Below are 26,741 nucleotides of genomic sequence, written 5' to 3'. Positions count from 1 at the left end.
ATGTATCCTGGGCCCCCTTCCCCAGAAGCCAGTCAAAACAGAAACCAGGGCTTGCCTGGTGGCGCAGTGGTTGAGAGTCCGCCTGCCGATGCAGGGGACACGGGTTCCTGCCCCGGTCCGGGAAGACCCCACATGCCGCGGAGCGGCTGGGCCCGTGAGCCATGGCTGCTGAGCCTGCGCGTCCGGAGCCTGTGCTCCACAGCGGGAGAGGCCACAACAGTGAGAGGCCCGTTTACCGCAAAAAAAAAAAAAAAAAAACCAGAAACCACTGGACCAGGCTGCTGGTGTGTGCTGGAGGCAGAAGCTCCGCCCTGTGCCCCCGCCAACCCAGGCACCATGGTGCTGAGAGCCAGGAACCTCGGCGCCAGCAATGCCACGGGAGCCTGCTGTCTTCCACCGGGCCTCGCAGCTCCCTCGCCCACCTGTGCACCTGGCATGCGAGACAAACACTCTCCTGGGCAAACGTGCCTCCCCCAGTTCCACGGGTCCTAAGGGTTCCCTGCGAGGTGGGCAGTATGTCTCCTGCCACCCAAGGTGATGTGCTGGGGTTATGTGGCCTCCGACGACACGGCGCCTTCCCCAGCCCGCTTCTCAAATGAGAACAAGAATGATCCTTCCTACCTCGGCGGGCGGGGATTGGGTTGCTGCTCAGACCACTGGTAAGGACTCCAGCGAGGCCAGTGGGCGGCGAGGCGCCCGGGGAAGCACCGGGAACCCCGCCTCAGGTTACAGTGGGGACTCAGGAGATGCTCCTCCTGGAGACACACCATCCTCCCATTTGGCCTCTCTGACCCGCTCCAACAGCCCTGCCCAGGGCCAGGTCTGTCACCTCCCCTGCTGGCCGGAGCCTGGGCCCTCCTCACCGCAATCCGCGTCTCCTCAGGCCCCTCCAGCGCAAGCCCAGATCGCAAATGAGGCTTTCAAGCCTTCGAGACCACCGCTCCCAGCGTCAGCCGCTCTGCACGCCTGACGCCCCGCCCCGCCCCGTCAGGCCCCGCCCCGTCAGGCCCCGCCCCGTCAGGCACCCTCTCCCGCGAGACTCCGCCCACCGGGCTCTAGTGGCTCCCGGCACGTGGCCGCCCTGCCCACAGACTTGGGCGGGAGCCAAAACAACTCAGGAAAAGAGGCCTGTTTTTTAAAATTTGTTTATTTTAAAACATGAAACCCAAGCTGAATAGAAACCACAGAAATTACATTGACGAGATTTTTAGTATTTGCCAAGAAAAATAAAGCCCCCAGAGAAATAAAAATCAAACCCCAAACCCAGTTAAAAAAACAAAAACAAAAAAACCCAGAAACACAGCGACAGCACATACAGCCATGGCCCTACGTAAGTTGGAGAATACCAAGCGGTTCAGGCCTCAGTTCCCCGCTCAGGACGCTAAATCACCTTGTGGGTGGGATGCAAGGGCCAGGAGAGAAACCTGGGAGGGGGAGTCCTAACAAAATTACTTCGAGAGATATATTATATGTAACAAATATAAAGTGGTGCGGCACACAACCATTATGGTTAAAAAAAAAAAAAAAAAAAAAAAAAAGCCCGCACAAGAGGCCCTGGTCCCCGCTCGTCCCCCCATTTGGGGCTGTCACCCACGAACCCCTCCCGGGCTGGGCGGGGGTCTTGGGGTAGGGAGGGAATGGAGCTTGGACTGGGATTGCATAGTGAGATGGGGTGGGCGTGGAGGGGCATATAGGATCAGGGCTTCCGATCAGGCCCTACCACACCAGGCCAGGGGAGCTGGGGGGAGCGTGGGCCTGCACAAGGAGCCCCATCGGCGAGCGGCCGGACTGGAGCCCCTCCTGCCCGCCTAGCCCGTCAGGGGCCTCGGGGCGTCTCCCTCCCATCCACGTGGAAGAGGACCACCGCCCAAGATGCTGCAGGGCCTGCGAGGGGCAAGAACCACAGGTGCAGGGGTGGGAGCGGATGCAGGTAAGTCACCGGGACGGGACTGGTTAGGAAACGGCCTGAAAACTTAAACAGCAAAAAGAAAACCAAGGGCGGGACGCGCTCCCCGTCCAGGACCAAGGCTTGGTCTTGCACCCCTTTTAACCTCCCCCGTTTTCCTTTCTTCCGCCTCGGAACTGGGCGGAGTCACAGATGGGCGGGCAGACACGCACAAGACGCACGCACGGAGGTGCTCCGAGCGGCGAGGGTGCGCGGCGCCCGGCCTTCACGCTATGTACATTCACATTTCGGCCTCGCGGGCCGGGCGGCCGTTTGTGCTTCCGAGCGGCGCCCCAGGCAGCACAGCTGGCGCCTCCCCTCTGATCCGAGGCCGAGTAGGAACGCTCCGCCCAGGCGGCGGAGCCCAGAGAAAAACTTGTCGGTTGGGCTGTGGCACCGCCGCGCGCGCGCGCGCGCGCGTGTGTGTGTGGTGCCTTTCAGTGAGGTTTGGCCGTGTGCAAGGGCTCAGATGCAAGGCTGCGGGCCCTCAGGCCCACCTGGAGCACTCCCGTGTGTGCCTGCTCACTCCCCCAACCCTGTCCAGGGCAGAAGCTGCCCCAGGAGCGGGGGAGACATGACCTAGTCCCAGGCCCACCCATGCTTTTGGTCCCAGATACCAGCACAAAGAAGGGATCACAGAGGAAGGTGGCCTCTTCCAGGCCACCCTGGGGAAGGGGTGCCCTGCCGCTCTGGGAGAAAGAGCCCACCATGTCTGTAAACTGCCCGGCCGGCTGCTGTCTGCCCCGGCCTGGGCCCTCGTGTGGGTGCCAAGTGGCTCTCTGCTGCCCCTGGACTGACACAGGGCAGAGCCTGCACCTGGCCTCTCTTGCTTCAGGCTGGCTGGGCAGGGCTGGGACTGGCAGGGGACTTCCCAACTTGATCTGGGGGTAGCACCCCCATCTGCGGCAGGAAACACAGCAAACATTGTACACTAAGCCAAAAGCACCTTAGGGAAGCCTTGTTCCCACTTCACAGGTAGGGAGACTGAGGCCACAGGGACCTCAGTCCTACAGCCCAAGGGACATTCATTCCTGAGGACACAGTCCCCTGGTGCAGCGCCTGCCCAGGGAGGGGTCTCCAGGCCCTTGGGCTGCCTCTCGGTCTTCGACACCCCCAGCAGCACCAAGAGAAGAAACACCTTCTCCAGCCCGACTCCCAGCCGGCTATCCTGGGACTCAACTCTGGCCTGGACTCGGCGTCACACTCGCGGGCTTTGGGTTGGCCAGGGGTGCTCTCTCTCGGAGGCTGGAGTGAGGTCAGTGGTTAGTCCCAAGAGGGGCGGCAGGGGCCGAGGGCACATTCACAGCCAGCTTGGGTCCAGCCCCCCAGCCGGCTCTGGGACGCTGTGCCTGTCCTGGATGGAAAAGGAACCGAAAAGGGGGTGCCACTCGGCCCGCCACCCCACCTGCCCTAGAGGTGACAAGTATGGTTAGTGCAAAAGTGAACCGGATGAAGCTGTCAAGTCCCGGGGTGGGGGAGGGGTCTTGGCACCAAGAGGGCGGCCAGCACTCGATGGGCAGCCTGGGCTCCGCACGGCACCTGCTGTCTCCTGCCGCCGGGGAGGGCTGGGTGCCACCCACCCGCCGGGGTGGGTGCTGAGGGAGAGAGCGCTGCTAGGAGGGAAGCAGAGAAAGTGGGGACCCGCTGTAGAGAGCCTGGGGTGGGGTGGGGGGCGAGGGAAGGAAGGAGTTACAGATGCTGCAGAGGCATGTGAGGGCGCCACAAGAGGGTCTCCACGCATGGGAGACAAGCAGGCGGGTGGGTCCACACGGCCGTCTCTCCAGATGCCCAGCACACGGGAGCACGGTGCTGCCTATGAACTAAGAGGTGAGGCACAGAAGCATCCAAGGAGCAGGAGAAGCGTCAGAGCTGTGGGAGGGATGGGTCGGGGCAGCTGCCAGCCGAGGAGACGGCAGGGGTCCGCAGGGGCAGCACCAGCACGACACGTCTGGCCCAGCGCAGGGCTCTGCAAATCCCCGAATCCTCGGAGGAAGAGGGGCATGGGGCTGGGGGCCCGGAGGGCCCGGGCGTCGCTAGCAGCAACCCCAGGTGTCCAGGTGTGTGACCCAAGGAGAGGGTGTGGGCCCAGAGCCCCTGCGTCACCACCAGCAGGAGCCTGCCGGGCATCTCCACGCCCCTGCAGGAAGGGGAGGAGAGGGGCGAGTGGCCACAGAGGCACCGGCAGCAGGCGCGGGGTGGGCGCGGAGGGTGCGGCAGGCAGCCGCGGGTGTAAGCAGCAAGGCCGGCCCGGGGAGGAGCAGGGCGGTTGGCACGTGGGGCGGGTGGCTGTCGGGCGGTCTAGTGCCCGCTGCTGCTGGAGTTGGGGCGAGGCTGGCTCGTGGCGAGGTACTTGGCTCTCATGCTGGAAGTGTACTGCGGGGAGACAAGGGGAGGGGGCAGGTGGTCAGCGGGCACTGGGCACAGCAGGGCAGGGCCTCCATGGGGTGAGCCGGAGCACCCCGGGCTGGGATGGGGCAGGACCACACAGTGGCACAGCTGACAGAGCCCTGGGAGAAGGGGCTCCGGGAGGGGCCAGCTGGTCCAGGGCCTGGACTCCTGAGCCCTGGCCGGGGCTGGGGGCAGTGACAGCCCCGGGGGTCAGAGGTCTGGCTGGCCACTCCCCAGGCTCCGGACAGGGACCAGCGTCCTCTCCCAGGGAGATGAGCAGAGCAGCCCCTGCTCCCGACCTGGGCATGTGGCATGAGGCCGGGCAGCGCTCTGCCCCGGCGAGAACCAGAGCTTGGAGGCTCCGCGCTGCACCCGGCATGCCGCCTCCGCCCGCTGCGGGATCCTGGCTGGGCGGCCAGAAGGAGTGTGTGGGCTCAGGCTGTGTCCAAGGCACAGACAGTCCCCAGCGGCCCAGAGTGGCAGGCACCACAGGTCACGGGAGTGAGAAGGCTCCACAGCAGCTCTGCCCCGTCGCCCCAGGGAAGGGGGACCCTGAAGCCACCCAGGCCCCTCAGGCTGGGGTGATGGTGCCACCCACTCAGATGGGAACCAAACTGGGGTTCCTTGTGGGTCACGGACGCAGGGACAAAGGCAGCTGGGGACGGGGACAGCCAGCACACCTCGGCCACTCTTGTCCAACCTGAAGCATGAAGGCCTCACTTGATACACATGCATGTGCACGTGTGCTCACAACGAACACACGTGGAAGAGACGTGTGCTAAAACCAAGCAGTGTGCAAGGGGCCACACGCCCATCTGGGGGACAAAAGCCAAGGCACGTGCCAAGGGTTGCCAGTGGGAAGGAGCCTGGCAGGCTGACCCCGCAGCCACATGCCCCCAGCAATCCCTGGGGGCTCCGAACCCGAGGCCACACACCACAGTGTGCAGATCAGGACAGGCGATCTCCCCTGGGCCCCGAGAGCCCTCCCAGGACTCCTGGAAGGGAGAAGGTTGTGAGCGCCCGTCAGCGGCCACAAAGGCGAGCTGGGAGGAGGATGAGCGGGCACTGGGAGCCATGTCATTCCAGGGACATGCAGCACGGGGTGGGGCACGGTGGGCAGCAGCCCAGACCGCTGACGAGCCCGAGCAGGCGTGCGGCGCCGTGTGAGGAGGGCCGCAGTGGCTCGCGTGCCCCTCTGCACGCACCTGCGTGCACTTCCGGACACGTGGGGCGGCCCTTCGAGGGCCGGGCCTGCTGGCCGCACCCCGGGGCGCCAGGCACAGGCGTGCCCGCACACACGGGTTGGGTGGCCGACTCGCTGGGCGGTGACAGATGGGCAGTGGCCGCAGCTGGGCCAGGGGTGAAGAGGGGGCTCTGTGCAGGGGCTCACTGCCCCTGACGTGAGGGTGACAGCCCAGGGCCAGGGTCTCTGTGGCTGGGCTAGGGGCCACAAAGCCCACCCACCTGCACTGCCCCAAGCTGGCCCCGTGGGCGCTGAGCCGAGACAGCACTGGGACCTGTCTGATGAGCCACTGGCGACGAGCTGGCAGTGAGCAAAGGGTGTGAGGCACGGAGGTGTGGGTGCGCAGGCGGTGCAGGGCAGGGGACCCAGGTGGGTCAGTACCTGTCACTCTGAGGACACAGCCACCACAGCGTTCAGGCACTGTTCATGGGCTTAAACTGCCAGCCCGTGTGGCCGCCAGAGTCCAGGGCAGCCAGATAGCGCTAGGAGGGCCCGGGGTGGGAGGAGTGCAGGAAAAAGAGAGAGAGAGGGTGGCCTCAACGCCGGGGTGGGGGCCGGCCCACAGCAGGCCTTGGGTGCAGACCAGAGTGCCGACAGGAGGGTGCCCCGAGCATGACACGGCCTGAGAACCCGCACAGCCTGGGCCAGGGCCAGGTCCGAGGCCAGGGCACCCCAGGCCTGCTCTGTGCTGCAGGGCATGACAGGGCCGCCCCACGTGCAGGCGGGTATTTCTGAAGCAAGGTGGCTCTCAGCCTCTCTAGCCCTGTTCCTTGAGGCCCACCACCTCCAGGAAGCCCTCCAGGGGCCCCGGCCTCTCTACAAGCTCCTTTCCCACCCTGTCCCCTTTTCTCCTTCCCAAGACCAGAGGGGACACCAGGCACAGATGGAAGAGCCAGGAGACGAGACCTGGGTTGAGTCCAGGAAGTTGAGGAAGGAAAAGAAGAGGAAGCAGGGCTCGGGTGGGAAGAGATGCAAGGGCCCTCACAGGGGCTTGTGAGCTCACCCAGCCCCGTCTACACAGGCCAGATGCCTGCCTGAGAGCCCTGGCTGGGATCCACCCTCAGCCCTGGCACTGAAGGCTCGGAGCCGCCGGCAGGGCCTGCACTGCCTGTGAAGGCCACAGCGGACACAAGGCGGCGGGGCGGGGCCCCTACCCACCCTCCGGCCCCAAGACTTACTGAAGGCGGCGGGGACTCGCGCCCAATGAGAGGGGTGTTCTCACAGCGGGGATTCTGGAAATTGGCATTCTGGCTCCTGAGGTGAGAGGAAGAGGGGGCTGTGAGTGACCACTGGCCACGGCAGTCCCAGCCCTGGGCCAACAGGGCCCGTTCTGGAGCTAGGACGACTCCATGCATCTTCCCCACCACTCTGCATACTGCCCGCCAGCAAGGGCCTGGGGTCCCGGGAACCTGGCACACAGTGAAGGGCTCCGAGCAGGCCCGTGGTGGCCACCTGCCAGCCTCAGCCCGGCCCTGCTGGCTGCCTGCCCACCACGCGGCCAGGCCCAGGGCCCTTGGCAACGTCATTCCCTGCACGAAACGCAGACCCTCCGTCTGACAGAGTGGCCTCCCTGTGGCCTCGACCCAGGCATGTGGGAGCAGCAGGCCAAGCCCACCCAGAGCCCGGACAGCCCCCGGGGAGGCCCCTCTGCCATCCAAGGCCCCACCTCTCCCCGCTGCAGCAGCTGAAGTCCCTGCTCGCTGCCGTGGGGCTGCATCCCCACTCCAAGCCCCGGCAGCCGTGCATGCCGGCCACACTGAGTCCCAGGCAGCCTATCCCAGGGCTCGGGTCTGCCGTCCCAACCTGGGCCACCCCACCCGCTCCCAGCACGACTCACTCACATGTACTCAGTGACCGGGGCGTTGCTGACAGTGTGTGCTGCGGCCGGGATGCTGGTCTCGCTGCCATAGCTGCTGCCGCAGCTGTACAAGCTGGGCATGTGGACGCGGTAGAGGCTGTCGTGTGCCGGCCTCGGCCCTGGGGCGGCCTCCTCGCCCCCATCCTCATCAGGGCCCCTGCAGGGAGGGACCCAGCACAGCTTCAGGCCCTGGCGTGAGGCAGCCAGCCACAAGACCCACAGGGGCTCAGCTCTTGTGCAGACGTAGCTGGCTCCAATCCTGGTTCTGTCACCTACCCACAATGGGGCTGTGACTTGGAACCTGCACCTCAGCCTGCACACACGGACATCGACTGCCTAAAAACAAGGGGACAGGACCCCTCCTAGGGGAGCACAGAGGGCAGGTGCCTGGAGGGCAGGGTGCTCTTTGGGCTCTGCTGTTGCAGCCCGCCCCGGGACGCCTGAGCCCAGCCCTCCAGACTCCGCTGCCCTCTGGCTCCCACCCGCCACTCCGGCCAGGCCGCTGCAGGGCGGGGCGAGGGAGCTGCGGGCCAGGCCTCTGGTGCTCTGGTGTGTGGTGCCCCACGCGCTGCCTGGTCCGGACGGGACTTGGGACTGGGCTGCCTGGTGGTGAGGGTACAGGCCAGCCAGGCCTGGGCTCACGTCCCACCTCCCCACCACCGGCTGGGCGGCCTTGAGCAGAGGGTCCCTCCGCCGTGCCCCTCGTGGTGAGACAAGTGGGGTCACAGCAGCAACTGGCCAAGTGCCAATCCCCAGCCAAGCCCAGGGCCGAGCGCTTGCATGCAGTGGTCCATCTAGTGCTCACGTCACGCTAAGAGGATGTACTCTTCCAACCCCCATCCTACAGGCAGGGAGACTGAGGCCCAGAGTGGTTAAGTGACTTGCCTATGGTCACCCAACAAGCAAAGGTTCAGCTGGGATCTGAATCCAGGCCATGAGGTTCCAGGGATGTGCTCTTAGCCGCTCCCCTACGGCCGCCATCTCTACTACCGCCCCCATCACCACGGCCATGAGGACCACTGCCATCACCATTCTCACCCTCTTCAGCATCACAATCACCACACCTCCACCACCACCGTGACTAGCATCATCGTCACCATTACTGCCACCGCTAGCAGCAACACCATCCCAACAGAAAATAATAGAGTAGAAATCCAGACAAAAGGAAGAGATCTGAGCTGGGCTACTTGCCAAACAAGCTGGGCCACCAAGAAACAGCCACAGCCCAAATGGGAGACACACCACAGGGGCTCAAGGAAGGCGGGCCTGGCATACCCATGTACCATTCAATCCAGTACTGACAGAGGAGACTGAGGCAGGGGCCACCAGCAGCACTACTTCAAAGAGAAAGACACAGTGGCCCATGGGAAGTAGCTGCCATCCTGGTCACCCAGCTGAGGGGGCCACGGAGGCCAGGGCCATGTGGGGCGCTTCCTGCAGAAGCTCCGAGTTCCCCAGGCAGCTGGTCTCCCCCCTCAACGGCACTGCACACCTGCACCCAGGGGTGGGGGGATGGATGAGACATCCTGAGCCCAGCCAGTCAGAAGTGGGGAGGGCTGTGGGCACAGAGCCAGCAGCAGCAGGCAGGGGACCCCGGTTCTCCCTGTCTACTCCGGACTCGAGTGTCGCCCGGACCAGGAGCGCCTCTGGGCTGTTGCTACAGAGGCCCCGGGAGTGTCAAGAGGTGAGGAGGCCTTCCTCCTTGTCTCTTGGTTACGACATGGGGTGTCCAGAAGGCACGGCCCCAGGTGCTGGGTGGCCTGGGGCAGGTTCCAGGCTGGACCTCCCTGAGCCCCTCACCTCTTCTGCTGCCAGGTGTGTGGGACACTGCAGACGATGGAGCTGAACATGAGGGCTGTGACAAAGGAGAAGAGGGCCAGGTAGATGAGGCCCTCGACGCCGTCATAGCAGAAGCCTGTGAGGGCCTGCACGTAGTCCTGAGGGCAGGCGGGAATGGGGACGGGGACACGCACACCGAGAGAGAGAGAGAGACAGAGAGAGAGAGAGAGACAGAGAGAGAGAGAGAGACAGAGAGACAGAGAGAGAGGGGGAGACGGGGAAGCACAGGGTGAGATGGAGTGTGCACAGGGAGCCCCCAGCAGCCTGCACCGCCCCCGACTCGAGGCTGGGCAGAGGCCCTGTGACTGCTCCCCTCCCCCACCCCTCCCCCTCCCCCTCCTCTGCCCCTAGCTGCTCCCCTCCCCTGCCCTCCCCCACCCCTCCTAGCTGCTCCCCTCCCCCACTCCTCCCCTAGCCACCCCCCTCCCCCTACTCTGCCCCTAGCTGCTCCCCACTGCTCCCTGCCGCTCCCGCGCTGGGCCGGCTCTAGGAGATGGCTCTCACCAGGTGCAGGCTGCGGCAGTCCACCAAGGCGGTGAGGTGCTGCAGGTTCACCTCCGTGCCGTTCAGCACCTCCTGGACTCGGAGCAGGGGGTCCTGGAGGGCGTGGACCACGCGAGGTCGGCACAACGTTCCGGAAAGGGTCCTGAACCAGCCACAGGCCTCCCTCCGCCCCACACTCTGCCGTCGAGACCCCCTTGACCCCCACAGTCCCGGCAAAGGCCCTGAGGACCCTTGGCTTTGAGAAAGGGGAACCCCCAAGTCTGTGCCCTGGTCTCAGGAGGTTGCTGAAGACGTGAGGAGGACAGCGAGGAGAGTGGGACGCACAGCACCTGCCCAACGCGGCCACCAGGGCGGGGCCTTCGTTGTAACGGGAGAAACAGCAAACGCCCGCGTGTCCCCTGACACGGGCCTGGTTCTTTTAAAAATCACGTTTTAAGGAACAGTTTAAGACAATGGAAATTTTCAGAATATCTTAAGGGACAAAACATTGTCCAAGATACTCTGTGCAGAGTGAGACTGGTCCTAGAGTGTATGTGTGTGTGTGCATGTTTGTGAGTGTGTGTGCGTGCACATGTGTGTGAGTGTGTGTGTATGTGCCTGCATTGTAAAACCTACCAAAAATCCTCGGGGATGTGAAGGGAAGGATGGCAGGTGGGAGAGAAGGCCAGACCCCCCAGCAGGGTCCCCCGGGAGGCAGCCTGAGCAGTGTCCGCACCCCACCTCCCTTTCGTGACGAGAAGAGGAATCCCACTGGCTCCACTGACCACACCCACAACCCCTCACCTTGGTGGCCGGGTGCTCCCGCGGGACGGTCTTCAGGAGCTCAGCCACCACGTCCTGCATCTCCACCAGAGCCTTGTGACTGCCCGACAGCTTCTGCTCCACAGAGAGGCCGGCTGATTCCAGCGGGGGTGGGGGCAGCCATCTCTCCCTCCCCGAGGTCCCCACCCACACACGGCGCAGGCCAGCTCCAGTGCCTTTGGCTTCTGCCGGCCCAAGGGGCGTCCAGCCTGTGAGGCCACGAGCTCATGGGGTGGGATGGCTGTGCCCGGCAGTCTGCTCTGTGGGCCTGTGGGACACCTTTCCTTGGCCCCCCAGATGACCACACAACCCAGAGGCAACACAGTGAAAATACAGCGTCTTTAGAGCAGATAAACAGTGCTGAGGACCCCGGAGGGCCACACAGTTACGTGGAATGACAGGCAGTGGGCTACATGGCTTCCCTTCAAATTCCATCATGACAACATCCATCCAGTTATTCCACAGAGCAGGCACAGGACCCCTGCTTCCATGGGGCATCCCTGGGCTCCTCCCACACCCGCCAGGCAATCGGCTTTGCCCTACAGGGATGGCTGGGGCAGCCTGAGAAATGAAAGGAGTCCCAGGGATTTGAGGGCGTTAAGCAGGCCACCCAAAAGGCTTGTGCTGAGGCTGTCAGGGTGGTAACCCCGGGGGCAGGTAGCAATGTCAACGTGGCGTTCGCCCACCTGCCTCCCGACAGCTCCTGGGGCCCCAGGGGCCTGACGAGGTGTGAGAGTGGGCACCTGGGGGCGGGGGCCAGGGGACCAGATGCTCTGCGGGGCCGGAGCAGCCGAGCTCTCACCTGCTGGAAGGGGTTGGCGGCACGGGGCGAGCAGGCCAGGTAGTACTGAAGGATGTCTGTGGAGAGAGGTCAGGGCGGCTGAGCCACTCCAGCCGTCCGCGTGTGCCTGTGTGCGCCTGCATGTGATATATATCTACACCTGCGTGTCTGTGTATACGTGTATATGGGTGTCTCCACACCTGCGTGTATGCTGAACATACGTGTGCTTGCTTGTATATATTTTTTACGTGTATGCACGTATCTGCACGTGTGCACATATACGTGTGCCCACACCTATCTGCATGTATGGCTGTGTCTGCATGTCATGTATGTAGGTATATCTGTGAACACCTGTAAGTTTGCACACACGGGTGTCTATGCGCACGTCTGCATATGTGTGTGTGCGTGTACACGTGTGCACCTGTCTGTATCTGTGAGCATGCAGGTGTGAGGGGGGACATGGTCTCCAGGGAGCCTGGGGCCAGGGCCGAGGCCCTTCTGCTCTGAGCCGTGTCCCTGAAATGTGCACAATTCTCTCTTGGGGGGGCAGCCCCATATCTCCCCTCCCTGGGGAGCAGCAGACAGGGCACTGGGGGTGGGCAAGGAGTCAGAGGTCACCTGGGCAGGCATCTGCTCCCAGGCCAGTTGGGCAGAACAGTTCTTAGGCCAGAATGTCACCCCAAAGAGGGGACACGAAGCTGGAGCGTGCAGGTGGCCTGCTCATCCCCATTAAAACAGCTGTTGATTCAGTGTCTAACGTTAAGAGATGGGGATTCACTTATAATTCTGATTTTGAAAACCTAAGAGATTTCAAGCCCAGCCACAGCTGGGGAAGAAGCCTTGGACCCCAACTGCCTAACACCTGCCCCCCGCCCTGTGCTCTCTGGTCCCTTCTTGGTGGCTCTCTGGGATCCAGTGCATGATGGGAGCCAGGAGTAAGGTCCATCACGGCCCAGGGCAGCCTCTCCGCACCGCACCCATACTTGGCCGCCAAGATCTGGGTTCCTACGGAACTTATGTCGGAAACATAAGAAAGCCCCACACTTGACTTTCGCCACCTGTCAACGGAGCCAGCGCAAGGCCTGACCCAGATGGCCCGTGGCCCCACAGGCAGGAGCTGGCACTCACGTGTGGCTGGGACACAACTACAGACTCACCCCCGCTCAGCACCGAGCGCTCCTCCACCATCCTGGTCACGTAGGTGTCAGGGTCCACGCAGAAGTCGCTGGAGCCCTGGGGTGGGTGCAGGCAAGGAGGATGGGATGACTGAGCTGGGCGTCCCCCCGCCCCAGACCCCTCAGCTCTCAGGGGTGGAGCCTGGTCCCCCAGGGTCTGCGTTTGGCTCAGGAAGGTGGCGTGAGTCTGCGGGCGGCGGGGACTGACGTGCTGTGTGCCCGTGACGGGTCCCCAGGGGAAGAGGGGAGGGGCGATGAGTGTGGCGTCCCCCAACCCCAACCCCCGTGCTCGGCCAGCAGATGGGGATCACCTGTCCTCTCCATCACCTACCACAGACACGGCCAGCTCCAAGCCCAGTGCGCCCCAGCTGATGATCAGGGCCAGGACCCCCAGCAGGCAGACCCTTGGGGCAAAGAGAGTCAGTCAGCACCCTCCAGGCCGGGGTGAGGGCTGCACCCCATGCCAGGCTGGACCCGCAGACAGGAGGGTGGGACAGGGCTGACTCGGGACATGGCGCTGCAGGTGCCCCACCCCCTCCCCCTGCCCTGAGGGCCCACAGGCTCACCCGACCAGGATCCCCTTGGAGCTGCGGATGAGGCCGACCAGTACCAGGAGGCAGATGGCCACGTCGAGCAGCAGCAGGCCCAAGTAGCCCAGCCACCTGGGGGCACAGCGTACACATGGGCCGGGCACAGGGGGCCCAATCCCAGGGCAGCAGAAAGGGGGAGCTGGGGCAGAGCCAGGCAAACAGCCCAGAGGAGCGTCCACAGGCAGTTCTGGGATATGGAGACTGCCCTCATTCTTGTAACGTATGTCCCCATGGGGGACTCCTGCCACAGTGACCACCAGTGGACCCAGCCCCTCGCCCCCAAAGACCTCAGGTGCTGGGAGCTGGGCGCCGACTGCCCCACAGAGACTAGTGGTAGCCGAGCAGGGCAGGCAGGAAAGAGGGTCGCACCTGTACCAGTCATAGAGGTCCACCTGCTCAGCCAGCGCCTCCAGAGACACGGCTGGGTTCCTCCAAAATGGGATGGCAGCCGTGTAGCCCAGCAGCGTTCCGAGCAGGCCCTGCAGCCGCTGGACCGCCCGCAGGGGCTCTGGCCGGGCGGCCAGCTGCCGCTCCAGGCTCTGCAGGCTGGGCTCCGCCGAGCGGTTCAGGGCAGCTGCGGTGTCCCACACCTGCGCCAGGTTCGGGGTGGTGTGAGCTGGGGCACCGGCCGGCTCCCACACACGCCCACGCCTTGCTCCCACACACTGGGGCACACGCGCACACACGCGGTTTAGGAGCAGGAAAAGAGGCCCGTCCCATGCGGCCACTCACGCGGTCCTGGACCCCCGCCACCGTGTGGTTGGCATGGCGGAGCGAGTAGGTGGCCCGATGGATGCCGTCACTGGTCTCCCCGTTGCCGTAGAACCCGACGGCGATACCGGCGCTGGGACAGGGCGGGGCCGCATGAAGGCACAGGCCCGGGAGCCCCGGCAGCCCCGGCCCGCTCCACCCCCAGTTGCCCCACCCCGGCCCCGGCCGGTCCACCCGGCCCCTCTCCTCTCGGCCCAGTCGCCACTCCGTCCTACCCGCCCCGCCCAGTCTGGCCGCGCCCCGCGCTGGCCACGCCCCCACCCGGCCCGCCCCGCGCGCTCACCTGCAGACCAGAGTGGCGATGATGACGCACCAGGCGGTGCAGCAGCAGTCGGCGTCCAGGTGCTCCTCGCTCTTGCGCCGCCGGCAGCACAGCCAGAAGGAGTAGACGAGCAGGAAGAGGAGGTCCAGGGCGAGGCAGGCCAGCGCGGCCGCCCCCAGCAGCAGCAGCGCCTGCGGGAGGTTGGGAAGTGGTGCTGGAGGTGGGGCCCCTGCCCTGGCTCTGCCCCCAGCTGCAGTACCAGCGAGTCCCACCTGCGCCTGGGCCAAGGGACCAGCACGCTCTCCCACTGAGCCCTCCCCCAGCCCTGGGGATAGAGGCTCCCAGCACCTGGGTGACGTGCCTGTGGTCACCCAGACTCGGGACCCCAGACTCACGTGTTCATTCCTAGACACCAAGACTTAAGCCTCACTTGGAGGGCCCGGGTGGGCAAGACCATGGGATCCCCTCTCCTAACCCTGCCCAGGCCCTGTGTGCTCCCTCCTGGGCCCCAGAGCCCAAGGCACGTATCTTTGAACAGGGTTCCGGCCCAGGCGCTGTGAGGAGGTGCTGGCGGGGGCCCCTGGGCAGGGCCAGCACAGTTGCTAACTGGCCACGTGGCCAGGGACGGCCCTCCCTCTCCCCGAGCCTCAGTTTCCTCTTTTGTCAACGGGGTGATGCTGCCTTCCCCCAAGAGGCAGGCACAGAGTCTCGGGGAAGGCCACCCACGCCTGCTGCAGGGCCCTGGGTGTGGGGCCGGTAGCACCGTCACCATCCTCACCCTGCGTGCCGAGACTGCTCTGGATCTGACCGCCTCCGTGAGCCCCTGCGCCTTGGGCAGCCCGAAGGGCCAGCCCTCTCCAACCACATCCCAGAGGCACCAGGGGACGAGGAAGTGCCCCCCGGCACCCTTCTGTCACTGAGGCCAGCGTCCCCCACGGAAAGCAACTCACTGGATACAGCGGTGACACGCGCTGTGGGCTCAGTCCTGGGCTGGGGCCTCGGGTGGACAGAGTAACAGGGACACAGCCCAGAGCCTTCATCTGTCACAACAGGCACCAGCCCGGCCTGGCCTGGGCACCACGCTCTTCAGTTTGCCTGGCCCAGTGCTTCACCACCATTTCACCAATTAAAAAACCAGCTTCAGAGGAGGTAAGGAGGAAGAACTCATGTGCCCACATCACAGCCTTTCTGCCCACACGTGCTTTGCTGGGTTGAGAGTGGCAGCTGACACAGGGCTGCAGGGCAGCAGGCTGGCCCTGACCATGTACACCTCATGGCGGGGGGGGGGTCCAAGTAAGTACCACAGAGAGGTGCCCACCCCACGGTGGTGTGACCATGGACACCCCTTAGCTGCCCCTGCTGGCACTACTACACAAGCAGGCCTCAGGGGGACCTGGAAACACCCTCTTCGCGTCTTGACATCCAGCGATGTGGCCGTGAGCCTAGGGAGCCACCGGGGGGTGGAATGCCCCAGGCCTGCCTGCCCCCTGCGGGGCCCCCTTGGGACCAGAGGCTCAGCCACAGAGGCACTGGGACCGTTGGATCACAGCCCTGGTGCCCAGCGGCTGTCTCCCAGGAGACAGCTGCCAGGCAGCAGATGCAGGACGGCACCCCCTGCCCTCCCAGCAGCCAGCCTGCCCAGCCCTCCATCCCTGGCTAACTCCCACACCCAAGGCGGGGCTCTCCCACCTTCCCCCTGACCGGGGCCTGCACCTCCAGCCATGATCCAAAGCCACGCGGGTGCCCTGGGAGCACATGTTATGTTTGGAGGCTGCGCCTCTGCCCTCCGGTGTGAGGCCCAGGGTGGGGCACCCTCTTGGGAAAGGCCGGGGCACCGCCATGAAGCTGCAGCACAGGCAGGAGGGTCTGACAGGACCTGGCCACCCTGGCCCACCAGCTGGGTGGGGGAAGGGAGCGGGCCCAGGGTGCTGGCTCCAGAGCACACCTTGTCAAGGTCCCAGGGTGCTCACGTCACAGAGGGGACTCCGAGGCCAGTGGCGGGGGGGCGGGGGAGGGAGGTGGTCCAAGTTCACACAGGGACACCAGCCAGGCCACAGCAGGGGGTCTCCGGTGGAAATTAAGGGCCGTCAGAGGGACAGGCGCCAGTCATGGGGGAGCGGACTCACCTTAAGGGGCCTAGTGTCAGCCACAAGCCCCGCCCCACCCCACAGCAAACATCAGGGTGCGAGGAACAGCATGGCCTCCTGGGCTGTCTTCACATGCACAAGCTAGAGACTAAGCACAGCGGCCGCAGGCCCTGCCGCTCCCTTCCGCACAGGTCAGAGGCAAAGGGCAGATGAGCCCCTGCCGCCCCTGCCTGCAGGCTGCTCCCCTAAATCCTCAGTCAGACCACGCCACACGCCTGCCTAAACATCTCCACCAGCAACGAGCCCTGATTCACCAGCCTGGCCCCCGAGGCTCTGCAAGCCGGTCCGCCAGCCCCAGCTCGGCCCCTCCTGCCCCAGCTGGAGCCCACCTACCACGGTCCTCAGGCCGGCAGGCCCACCCCCCACCTCGCGCCACCTCCTCTCCCGCCTGATCCCCTCACCCGCCCCACGTGCGGAACACAGCTCGCTTGGAGCTGATGCTGAAATCAGCGCACCTACACACACTCCCTCAAGGAAACCCCTCTTGGGGTGAGGAAGCCAGGGAATTGGGCCCAGGGCAGGCGGCACCCCCGCTGGGGCCCCGAGTCCACCCAGCCTGGCAGCGCGTGAGGCCAGGGCTCACACGGTCATCGGGGCTTGTCAAAGAGCTCGCGGGCCTAGACCACCGCCCGGGGGGCGCCAGGACCCCCACTCCAGTTTGCCAAATGACAAAACTAAGGTAAGATAAGCGTCACTGGCCAAGCAGGATCCTAGCACCGGGGGCAAGGCCGGGGTGGGGCACAGCTGAGCTCACCGCTTTTCTGGGAAACGTGTCAGGTGCCAGGGCCTGGTAGGCACCCAACAGGCATAGCCCCCGTCCTCGGGGCTGCCTGGCTGCTGCAGGAGGCAGGGGCTGGGGCCTGCTGGATGTGAGCCAGGCCATGAAAAACAGAAAAAGCAGAACAGGCAGGAGTAGCAGGGCAAGTCTGCAAGGGCACATCCTCATCCAGCAGGTCAGGGAAGTGCACTCTGGGCAGAGGCCACCACAGCTGACAGTGCCCAGAAGGCGCTGTGCCAGGCCTGGGCACCCGGGAGGCGCACTTGGATCTCCTACAGCTTTGATTTGGTTTGTTTTTTGTTGTTAGGTTCTTATTTTTTCTTTTCTCCTTTTTTGGTTATCTTTTTTTTTTTTTCTAAACCACGAACCGTACTACCTTTATAATTAAAACACAAACCCAGAAACCTGTCAGTAGCTCTTCTCAGCCAGCCGTGGGAGGCCCCTGGCCTGCTCCCAGCTCTGCCACGTGAGAGCCAGTGCATCTCCCGCAGGCCCTGCTTCCTCTTCTGGGAATGTGACATTTCCCAGTCCCTCCCAGCTGTCACGTGGGAGAAGGGCCGGCTTATGGTGATGCTGCGGTCCCTGCTGGTGCCCAGTCCCCCAGGAGCAGAGGTCGAGGGGAGGGACACCCCGGGTGTCGCCACCAGGAGGCAGAACCGCCTGCTGCTGGACAGAGGTGTGGGGGAGTGGCTCCTGCCCAGCCCAGAGGGGCGGCTGGTCTCGAGGGGAACCAGAGGGCTGGGGTTCGAATGCTGCTTTGCCTGGTTCTAGAATGTGACCGTGAGTCAGTGGCCCTGTGCCTCAGTTTTCCCGCGTATAGAACAGGGACAGTGGCGTCACTCCCTTACCTAGCAGGGCTGCTATGAGATGAAATGAGCTAATACCCATAAAGACTTAGAACAGTGCCTCCGTGGGGAGCCCTCAGGGTGCTGCTCCCAGGCCAGCTCTACCCACGCAGCCGGGGGGGCTGGGGACAGGGAGCCGGTGTCCCAGCTGCTGGAGGGGAGTCCAGGCTGCTCACGGACAAAGTGAGCGTGTGCACTTTCACGCCCACCCACGCGCATTCATGCCCACACGTGTTCACATGCTCACTCACACCCACACATGTACACTCACACACACATCCTGACACGCACGCACACGCACGTGAAGTTGCCGCCCCTGAGCTCCCAGCAGTAGTGCCAACAGCAGCCTGTGGCTGGAAGCTCTGTGGTCTTGGGGGGGCAGGCGGGGAGGGGTTCCCAAGCACCTGGGCATAGGACCCCTGCCAGCGACGGGGAGCGGCGAGAGGCGTCAGCCAGCCGAGGGCAGCCTAACGCACAGGCACAGCCACCCACCTGGGGGCCCTAAAAGTCACAGCCCTGGGGGAGAAGCCTCCTGTCCCACCCCTGCCTCACGGGCTGAACAAGTGACAGGCGGGGCAAGGCAGGCCCAGCGTTGGGGAGCCCCAGGTCCAGGGCCTTGAGGGTGAGAGTGTGTCCCGGGGCTCCGGGAGGGGTACCTGAGGGCAGGGGAGTGACTTCCAGAGGCTTCCCTGAAGGCAAGGACAGGCAGAGACCCAGGTGCTATATGTCACCTCTTTAGCCCAACACACAGGAAGCCAGGCGTCCGGGCAGCTGGGGTCCCGCCCCCTGCCCTCCTGTTCTGTCTGCCCAGCTCCAGAAAGCCCTTCCTGACTGTGAGGACAGGGCCCTGTTTCCACCATTTAAGCGCTGGGTCTGTCTGCCCACACCTCCCCTAGGGGGTGCTGGAAAGGCCTCGCTAAGCTCATCAATTTAGCTGGGGTGGTGCCCCCTCTGGCCCTGAGGCCTGGCCCACAGTGGACACTCAGAAACACGGGGCGCCTGCCCCCTACCCCAAGCTCTGACAGGCTGGGGCAGTTTTCTCTCTGATAGGACGTCTTCCTCCGGGACGAGGCCAACCTTAAACCTGGACCCCACCGGGCTGCTTGTGGGCCCCTGGCACAGCCCCAGAAGGCAGGCTGTGGGGCCTCCACCAGGACAGCCTCACTCAGCCCTGTGGAGAGGTCACAGCACCCTCTTCCTGGATGACACAGGGTCCCAGCCCACTGCTGCAGACCAGCAGGGCCCACGTGGGTGCAGGAGCCAGCCCTGGGGCGAACGGCAGCGGGCAGCTGCTTCCTTCCGCCCAGGGGCCCAGGGGGCCTGGCCTGACCTCTGCCCTCGTCCAGAGAACAGCCTTCCCCTGGCATTCCCGTGGTGGCCCCGCCTTCCCTTTCAACAGCCTGGCGTCCCCTCTGAATGGGAAATGTTTGATCAGCATCTGGGCTCTGACCAAATGGAATTTTCCGTCTGTGATGGAAGTGATGTCAGCAGTCAGTCAGGCGAGACAAGGCGCTGGGGCCCGTATCCCAACCGCGGGCCACAGCGCTGGCCGCCCGCCACCTGAGCGTGCCTCAAGCACTGCGCTGTGAGGACTTGGCGTGGACACACGTGCACTGGGCTGGGGGGGCCCTGTCCACCCACCCCTCCCGGCCCTCCGGCTGCTGTTTCTCAGCCCTAGACCACCCCACCGTTCCCAAGGCCCTGCAGCCCCTGCCATGGAATGTATCCACCGAGGAGGCCCCTGCCCGGCCCTGTGTCCAGGCGCTCCCCCCAGCCCCAAGGCCCCGAAAGTCCCCACCGGCTCTGGAAACACCTGATGAGCCAGAGCTCAGGGTCTGAAGCCTCACTCCATCCCAGTTCAGGCCCAGGCCCACATCTGAGGCCTATCAGGGGACCCAACAAGTCCCTGGCCTCCAGCAGGTCCTCCCAGCCCCGGCGAGGGGACAAGGGACAGGGGCCCGAGGGCAGAGGTGGTCCCTGTGAGGCTCAGCGGGCTCCCTGGGCAGGTGGGTGGTCCCAACAGGGTGAGCGGACCCCCAGCTCAGCCTCAGACTTGCTGGCAGTCGGGCTACAAGGGGGCTATCCAGCCGGCCCTGTAAGGGGAGGGCCATGGTGTGTCGCCAAATCTTACTAATAAAAGCCCGTGCGGCAAAGGCTGAGCCCCACCGCAGCCGGGAGGCCACGGCGTGAGAGAGCACAAGGCTGCAGGCCTGTCCCCGCTACGACCTGCTGCTGCACCCCCCCGCCCGCTCTGCTCGTGGGCACAGCCCAGATGTGGGCCGTCAGCGCACGGGTACGTGCACCACACAGCGCCGGCTCAGGCTGCACCAGGAGGCCCCAGGCCACCAGGCCGGCAGGGCCACGCATGACCCTGGGGCAGCACCTCCACGTGTCACCTGCACAGGCAGCTCAGCTAGGCGTCCTGGCAGCACGTGGCATGGAAGCCTGCGAGGGAGCACGCCACACGCGGGGAGCACATCAGCAGCACGGACACACTGCCTGCTGAACACGCACCCCGGCCGTGCCACTAGCAACTGACCCCGAGAGCTGGCCTGTCCACTCAGCCCCTCTGCAGGCCACCACGAGCCCGCAGCCAGGCTGGGGAGACACCGCCCCACGGGGAGACCCTCACGGAGGTTCTGATGGGAAGTATGGGCCTATGGCTGCCCCAAGCACAGCGCCAGAGGCCGCTTCCCCGCCACCCTCCCGTCCCAGTGGCGGTGCCTCCTTGTGGGAAATCATGTGCACCCAGGCGCCGGCGCTGGCAGGGAGACTTGGGACCAGCAGTCCAGGGGTGATTTGGGTAGGCTCCGGGAGATCAGGCTCTTCCTTCAGGTCATGTGCTAGTGGGGTGGGGCCGGAATCCCAGCCCGGGGGCGTGACCGCAGGCTGAGGTCCCACCGCTGCCGGGCGGATGAGAGGGACTTGAGGGACTCGGGAGGGCTGTGTGCCTGCCAGAGCGGGAGCCCCTGGAGAAGGGCTGCCCCCTGCCGCTCGGGCCCTGCCCCCCTCCCCCTGTACCAACTCTCTGGGAGAGGTGGCCTGGCCATTTGGTAAAGAGCAAGGCTCCAAGAGGAGGCAAGTCCAAATTCCACCAGGGACCTGGGACTTCACCAGCCCGCACTCCTGTGTCCTCACGTTGGTCACACCGGCCTCTCTGGAGTAGTAGGCCGGACTCACCACGCACAGGGCCTCCGGCCCGGAGCTGGCCCCAGACTGAGGACCATTAGCACACATGGTGTCCATACTCAGTGCCAGGCCTGGCCCTGGGAATGGGGGGCATGGGACCCGCAGACACAGCTCCTGGTGGGCTGGCATCTCCCAAGACCCCAGCAGTGCAGGCGTAGAAGCACAGACTGTGGGAACCAGGGAGATCGGGGGAGGGGTGCAGAAGCTTCAGGGGGTGCCCTAAACTGCCATTACAGGGTCAGCGGGTGCCAGCAGGGCATGGTGAGGTGTGGGGTGAGCACTCCCAGAGAGGGACAGTGTGAGTGAGGGCCCAGCACCAGGTCCAGGCTGCAGACCTACGTCCTGGGGGGCCCTGGCAGCTGTGACCAAGGCAGGGGTCAGGCCTGAGCCTGCAGCCCCTGACAGCGGAGCAGCGGCTCCAGTAGATAGGGGTGGAGTGGGAAGGGGGAGCCATGGACCCCTCCAGTGCCTCTGGGGCTTGTCCACCCCAGCCCTGGGGCTGCCAAAGGCCCTTCTCCAGAGGAAGAGACCAGGTCAGGGCATCCAGGAGGCTGGCAGCGTCCCACACCCCAAGGCACCCTCTAGGAACCCAGAGATGTCCTGGCTGGAGCCCTGGGCCTGGGAGAGGAAAGGGGGGGGCACCAGGCTGAGCTGCTGCTACAGCTCTTACGTCTGGGGTCTCCCGCTGGGAAGGACGCACCCCACATGGCACCGCCCCCTCCCCTAGCGCTGGCCCTCTGCCTCAGCACCCACTGTAGCCAAGCTACACACACGGCCTTGTTGGTCCCCAGACCACCCAGGGCAGGGGTGGCCCCCATCCCCCAGGCCAGGGGTGGCCCCCATCCTCTAGGCCAGGGGTGGCACCCATCCTCCAGGCCAGGGACCTGGGGCCAGAAGGGACACCCAGGGCCCCCACACTTGAGTAATGGAGACAGGGTGTGAGCCAGCACAGGCCTCCTGAGGAAAGTTCCAGAAGAGGCCCCCTCACCCCCTGGGCCAGGCTGGCTGGGTGCTGAGGGCCGTGGAGCTGAGCCGGGTGTGCAGCCCGCTGCTCCCCAGCCCGAACACACTTGGCTGTGGCTCCCAGATGCCGGCCAGAAATTAGAAACAGATTTTCCACTGAGCCAGGCTTGGGTTTCACGAATTCCATGATGGTGAGCTCGTGGCCATGCCTGGAGAAAGCACAGCCAGCGGCCAGCACGCAGCAGCCCAGGAAGGGTCCAGCCCTCTAAGTCCCCTCACCCTGAGGTCCTAGGTCCAGGCCACCAGGCTGCACACAGACACACTCCAGCTGCACCTCCCATCCTCACGGGCACACACCACCCTGCCCCGCCAGGAATCACCGGGACACAGGCCCAGCGAGGCGGGACTTGGGTGAAGCCCCAGAGAGAAGCTCTGGTCGGTCACCCCCCAGGCCCAGCACTCCCTGCTGCCCTCCAGGCCTGTGGGCCACGTGGAAGGACACCGAGGCCCCCTCTCCTGCCGCCCACGCCCCGCCTGCTGGCGGAGGGAACAGACACCAGAGAACACGGCGCCGGCGCGGCCTTCGAAGCCGCGAGCGTGTCTATTTCGGTCCCGGCGCCCTGACACGTCCCCCAGCCTGACACCCAGAAAACTCTGCTCTTCACCAGCCCGTCTGCAAGCGCCTCTCCACCCGCCACCCCTGGGGGCGCACGCGACAGGCCTCAGATGTAGCCAGGAGCTACCAGACGGGCAGTCACATCCATCATGCAGACCAGAGCCCAGCCCAGGGCTCGTCTCCACCCGGGGGCACAGCCCAACCCGACTCGGGGGTCAGCAGTCTGGAGGGCCCCTCACAACGGTCACGAACCCAGCCCAGGGCGCACGGGGCCAGAGCGGGGGAGCAGGGGAGCCGGGCAGAGTGGCACCGCGCCTGGCGCTCTTCTCAGAGGCAGAAGCAAGGGGCCACTCAGGCTTTGGGCAGCCCGGCCTCACCCCATGCCCTCGGCCAACACAGGACACGCCTGGCCCTAGAGGGTGCTGTGGACAAAACCAAGCGCCCTTGGCACACCTACCGTCCAGAGCCCACCTGCCCCTCTGAGGGGACCCAGCCTCAGCCAGCCACCTCCCAGGAGGGGGAGGGGCGCACCAAGCGGGGGCTGCAGCCTGCGTGTGTGCACGAGCCCAGCGGCACATGAAGAGCCCAGGCCTTGAGTGGGGGGCAGTGTGAAGGGAGGCGGCGCCCCCCAGCAGCCTGCCCAGCCCACGTGCAGACCCTGGCACCCCTCAGCTCCGCCAGGCCCAGCCCAGGAAGTCACTTAACCCTCCCCTGGCCCTGCTCCCTGAGGGCACACCGGGCGCCTGCCCCGACTCTGGACAAGAACCAGAGCAGCCTCAGGGCCAGCTGGCACCAGGCGCAGGCCCTGTCCTGCCCGACACTGGGCTGGAGGCCTGGAGGCCCACTGCAGCCTCCAGCAGCCCCGTCCGTGGCACGCGCTGCCTCAGCAGGTGTCCGCGGCGCACGGGCCCCTCGGGAGTCCAGCAGGGCAGGTGCAGACCCAGTTCTGGGGCATCTGCATCCCCTCTGCAGCAGGGACCCCTGGGCAGGCCTGGGACCTTAGCCACAGGTGTCCTCTGCAAAGTACCGCCCACCTCTGGCAGCATGCGGCTCCCTGCTCTGGGCGACGGTGCCTGGTGTGTGCCATGAGAGCCTCGCCACGCTGAGCTGCAGCAACCCAACCGTGGGTCTGGGTCCTCACCCTCCCCAAGATCCTGGGAAGCCCCTGAGAGCCGCCTGGGGGCCATGTGTGTGTCCTGGCCCAGCACAGGGCTTAGGGTGGGCTCCCCGCAGATCCCAGGAGGCAGCAATGGGCGCAGCCAAGCACTCCTGGGTCCTGCTGCACCCACCCTCTGTCACGTGCCCCAGTTCCTCGGGGGCCACATGGGGCACTTTCTCTCTCTGTGATCCAGTCCTTGGGCTGGATCAGATTCGGTTCTTCCTCTCCAGCCAAGGACTCAGCAGAGCTACCTTGGCCAGTGGGGGTCTGGTCCCAACACCCTCTGAGCCTTCCTGGACTAGCACCTGCTGGGGGGACCAGACTCGGAAAGCGCACAGGGGCTGTGGCCGCAGGCAGGGCAGCGCTGGGCTGGAGCTGAAGCCTGTCCGTGTCTCCCAGCCCACTGATGCTGGCTGGGCAGGGGCCTCAGTTTAACTTCTGTAGTGTTGCTGTTTGGCTTCCCAGAAACAAACAGCGTACTAAACAAACGCCATGAGCCTCTTCGGTAGAGCAGCTGTAGCTTGGGGGTCAGAGCCACAGAGCACCCAGCCCAGAGCCTGACCAAGAGTCCCTGGTCAGAGCCAAAACAGGCGCCCTCCCAGCTGTTTTGTCCCCCAGGCAGGGCAGTACAGTGCTGGGGACAGAGCTGGTCATCGCATCTTCAGACCCGAGAAAACCAGGAGCCCCAGAAAGGCCCAAAGATGGGGCCTGGTGGCGCAGAGCCCACACCAGCGCCAGGCAAGAGTTTGGCCCCAACCCCTACCCCTCAGCAGGTGTAGACCTGGTGGCAGAGGCAGCCAGCAGCCTCACCTCCCAGCCAAAGGGCCACGTGACAGTCGGTTCTCCCCAGCGCCGGGGCACTGGCTAAGAGCGAAACAGACAAAGTTGATTTTGCCTAGCAGGGGCTTCCCTGCCCCCCCACCAATGCATAGGCCCTGCACCCTCACAGCTGCTGTCCACGCAGGGCGTGCTCTAGAAGCTTCCACGCAGCCCCTCAATGTGCTCTGTTACATTTGGCACGTTTCTGTCACTTGCAGCCTCAGAATCCTGACTGGTGTCGTGGGATGCTGGGCAAGCACCAAGAACCATGGACCAAGGACATGGTCCAAAAGACATGATGTTTAAAAGCAGGTGACAAATTCTAGTCTTAGGTGGCACCCCTCCCCAGGTACAAGCGCATGGACAGATTCCAGCTAGAGGGACTTTTTTTCCTGTCTCCACACTCTTTCCTATTTTCCAAGTGTTCCACGAATGTGTCTTACTTTCATAAACAAGAAGAGAGGCGATAAATGCTGTTTTTAACCAGAGTGAATTTCCTCCTGATTGTGGAGATGGTGCCAACGGAGCCAGCCTCACTCACAGGCACACGCTGACCCTGCTTGAGTCACAGCATTACACCAGGGTGCTGTGGTCTCTGCTAGGAGACTACTGGCTCCTGTGGGTCCTGCCTAAGTGGCCTTCCAGGCTAGCCTCACACAACCCCGGGCACAGACCACTCACCAGCTCTGAAGCAGCATGTTCAGATCAGAGGGACTCCCTTATTTTGGGCTGAGGGCCAGGCTTCTCTCTGCCTCAGGGCCTTTGCACAGGCAGTTCCCACCGCCTAGAACGCTCTTCCCCAAGGTCTCTGCACAACCACCTAGGTCTTATCTTTAGGGTCTCGATGGGAACATCCAAGCACTCAGGGCTTTAATGGGAAACGGGCCCCACACACTGGGCCAATGTGGAAGGTGAGCTGGTGTGCCCACTGCATGCCAAGCTCCAGGCAGGTCCTCGCCTTCTGGTCGTTCGCAGGCTGGCTCACCGCCTCCATGGCAGGCAAAGTAGCGCCTCCTACAAGAAGCCTTCCCTGACTGTTGGACTTCCACAGGCCTAGTCCTGCCTGACCTGATCACAGCACCACCATACCAGGCTGCACTGTTCTCCGGCTCACAGCTTCCAGTCTCCCCTTAACTGGTGGAGACAGTGAGTGACAACGAGAGGGACTGAGGGCGGAGAGTGCGTGTGACCTCTGCCTCCGGACACCAGGGGTGTGGGAGGCTTGGGAGGGGGGAGTCGGAAAGGGCTGGTAGGAGTTAAGGGGGCAGATCCCCACCAGGTGAAGCCCAGAGAGGTGGATGGACCCACCCAAGGTCACACAGGTGGGAAGCTACAGAACTCGAGCCCAGGCTGGGCACCCCGCAGCCAGGCACCCGCAGCCGGTCTGCAAAGAGGGCTCTGAGACTCTCCCCCCACCCCCCGCCTGCAGCCATAACAGCCCTGACCTTCACCATGGAGGACAGATTGGCCTCAAGCCACATCAGGTCACAGGCTATGCAACCACCAGGGAGTCTCCTGCCTCCTCTGGGCCTGCGACCCCTCCCCTGTAAGACGAACGTCCCGCCCATCAGCTGCCCCAGGTTTGGGGAGCTCCTGGCATGCTGGCAATAGCCCAGTCCCAGGGGAGCCGGACCGGCAGCCAAGCAGGCAGGTGCGGGGGTGGGGCGGCACCGAGCAGACCCCAGAAGCCGCCTGCCCCTTCCAGCACCTGCCAGCCCGCAGATCCCATCAGGCCCCACAGGACGCGCAGCAGCACCCTCCTGCAGTCTGTCCATTCAGCAAACAGCACGAGCCCCCAGGAGACAGAAGTCACGGCCAGGGAGCCCCTCCTCTCCAGGGTGGGGTCCTCAGGAATACGGAGCCAAGAGAAATCACAAGCCTTTAGGATGCAAAACCCGATCCTTGCTCTTGCAGAGGCTCCAAGCCCCTAGCCTAGGGCCAGCCAGGGCTCTGAGAGCCCGCAGAACAGCCTCAATCAGCACCTAACCCCCCAGTCACATCCCCTGCAGGGGGCCAGCCGTTGGGGACTCAGGAAGCCCCTGTCCCCCAAGGCTGACTCTGGCTCCTA

The 26,741-nt window shown here is 64.6% G+C and overlaps 1 protein-coding gene across 4 annotated transcripts in view; it reads right to left on the bottom strand.

The window, feature by feature from the left end:
- Nucleotides 1-1,460: 1,460 nt before the first annotated feature.
- Nucleotides 1,461-26,741, bottom strand: part of TTYH3 (tweety family member 3) — a 28,360-nt gene continuing 3,079 nt past the window's right edge. Inside the window, exons 2-15 of one of the 4 annotated variants that reach the window (XM_081255714.1) lie at nt 14,179-14,348; nt 13,857-13,968; nt 13,494-13,714; nt 13,101-13,196; nt 12,866-12,938; nt 12,517-12,592; nt 11,381-11,436; nt 10,561-10,653; nt 9,778-9,870; nt 9,235-9,371; nt 7,418-7,591; nt 6,755-6,830; nt 5,958-6,058; nt 1,461-3,299 (exon numbers count right to left, since the gene is read on the bottom strand). In XM_081255714.1, the coding sequence (XP_081111840.1) occupies nt 5,990-6,058; nt 6,755-6,830; nt 7,418-7,591; nt 9,235-9,371; nt 9,778-9,870; nt 10,561-10,653; nt 11,381-11,436; nt 12,517-12,592; nt 12,866-12,938; nt 13,101-13,196; nt 13,494-13,714; nt 13,857-13,968; nt 14,179-14,348 (1,446 nt within the window). In that variant the 3' untranslated portion in view covers nt 1,461-3,299; nt 5,958-5,989. Of the gene's footprint in view, nt 4,319-5,957; nt 6,059-6,754; nt 6,831-7,417; nt 7,592-9,234; nt 9,372-9,777; nt 9,871-10,560; nt 10,654-11,380; nt 11,437-12,516; nt 12,593-12,865; nt 12,939-13,100; nt 13,197-13,493; nt 13,715-13,856; nt 13,969-14,178; nt 14,349-26,741 lie in introns of all 4 variants that reach the window. The other 3 variants (XM_081255713.1, XM_081255715.1, XM_081255712.1) reach the window with 3 other exon arrangements.

This window comes from Mesoplodon bidens (genome assembly GCF_964165515.1).
Source record: "Mesoplodon bidens genome assembly, chromosome: 15".
NCBI classification, from domain to species: Eukaryota; Metazoa; Chordata; class Mammalia; order Artiodactyla; family Ziphiidae; genus Mesoplodon; species Mesoplodon bidens.
The sequence above is the reverse complement of the archived record's forward strand: the minus strand, read 5'-3'. Positions and strand labels throughout refer to the sequence as shown.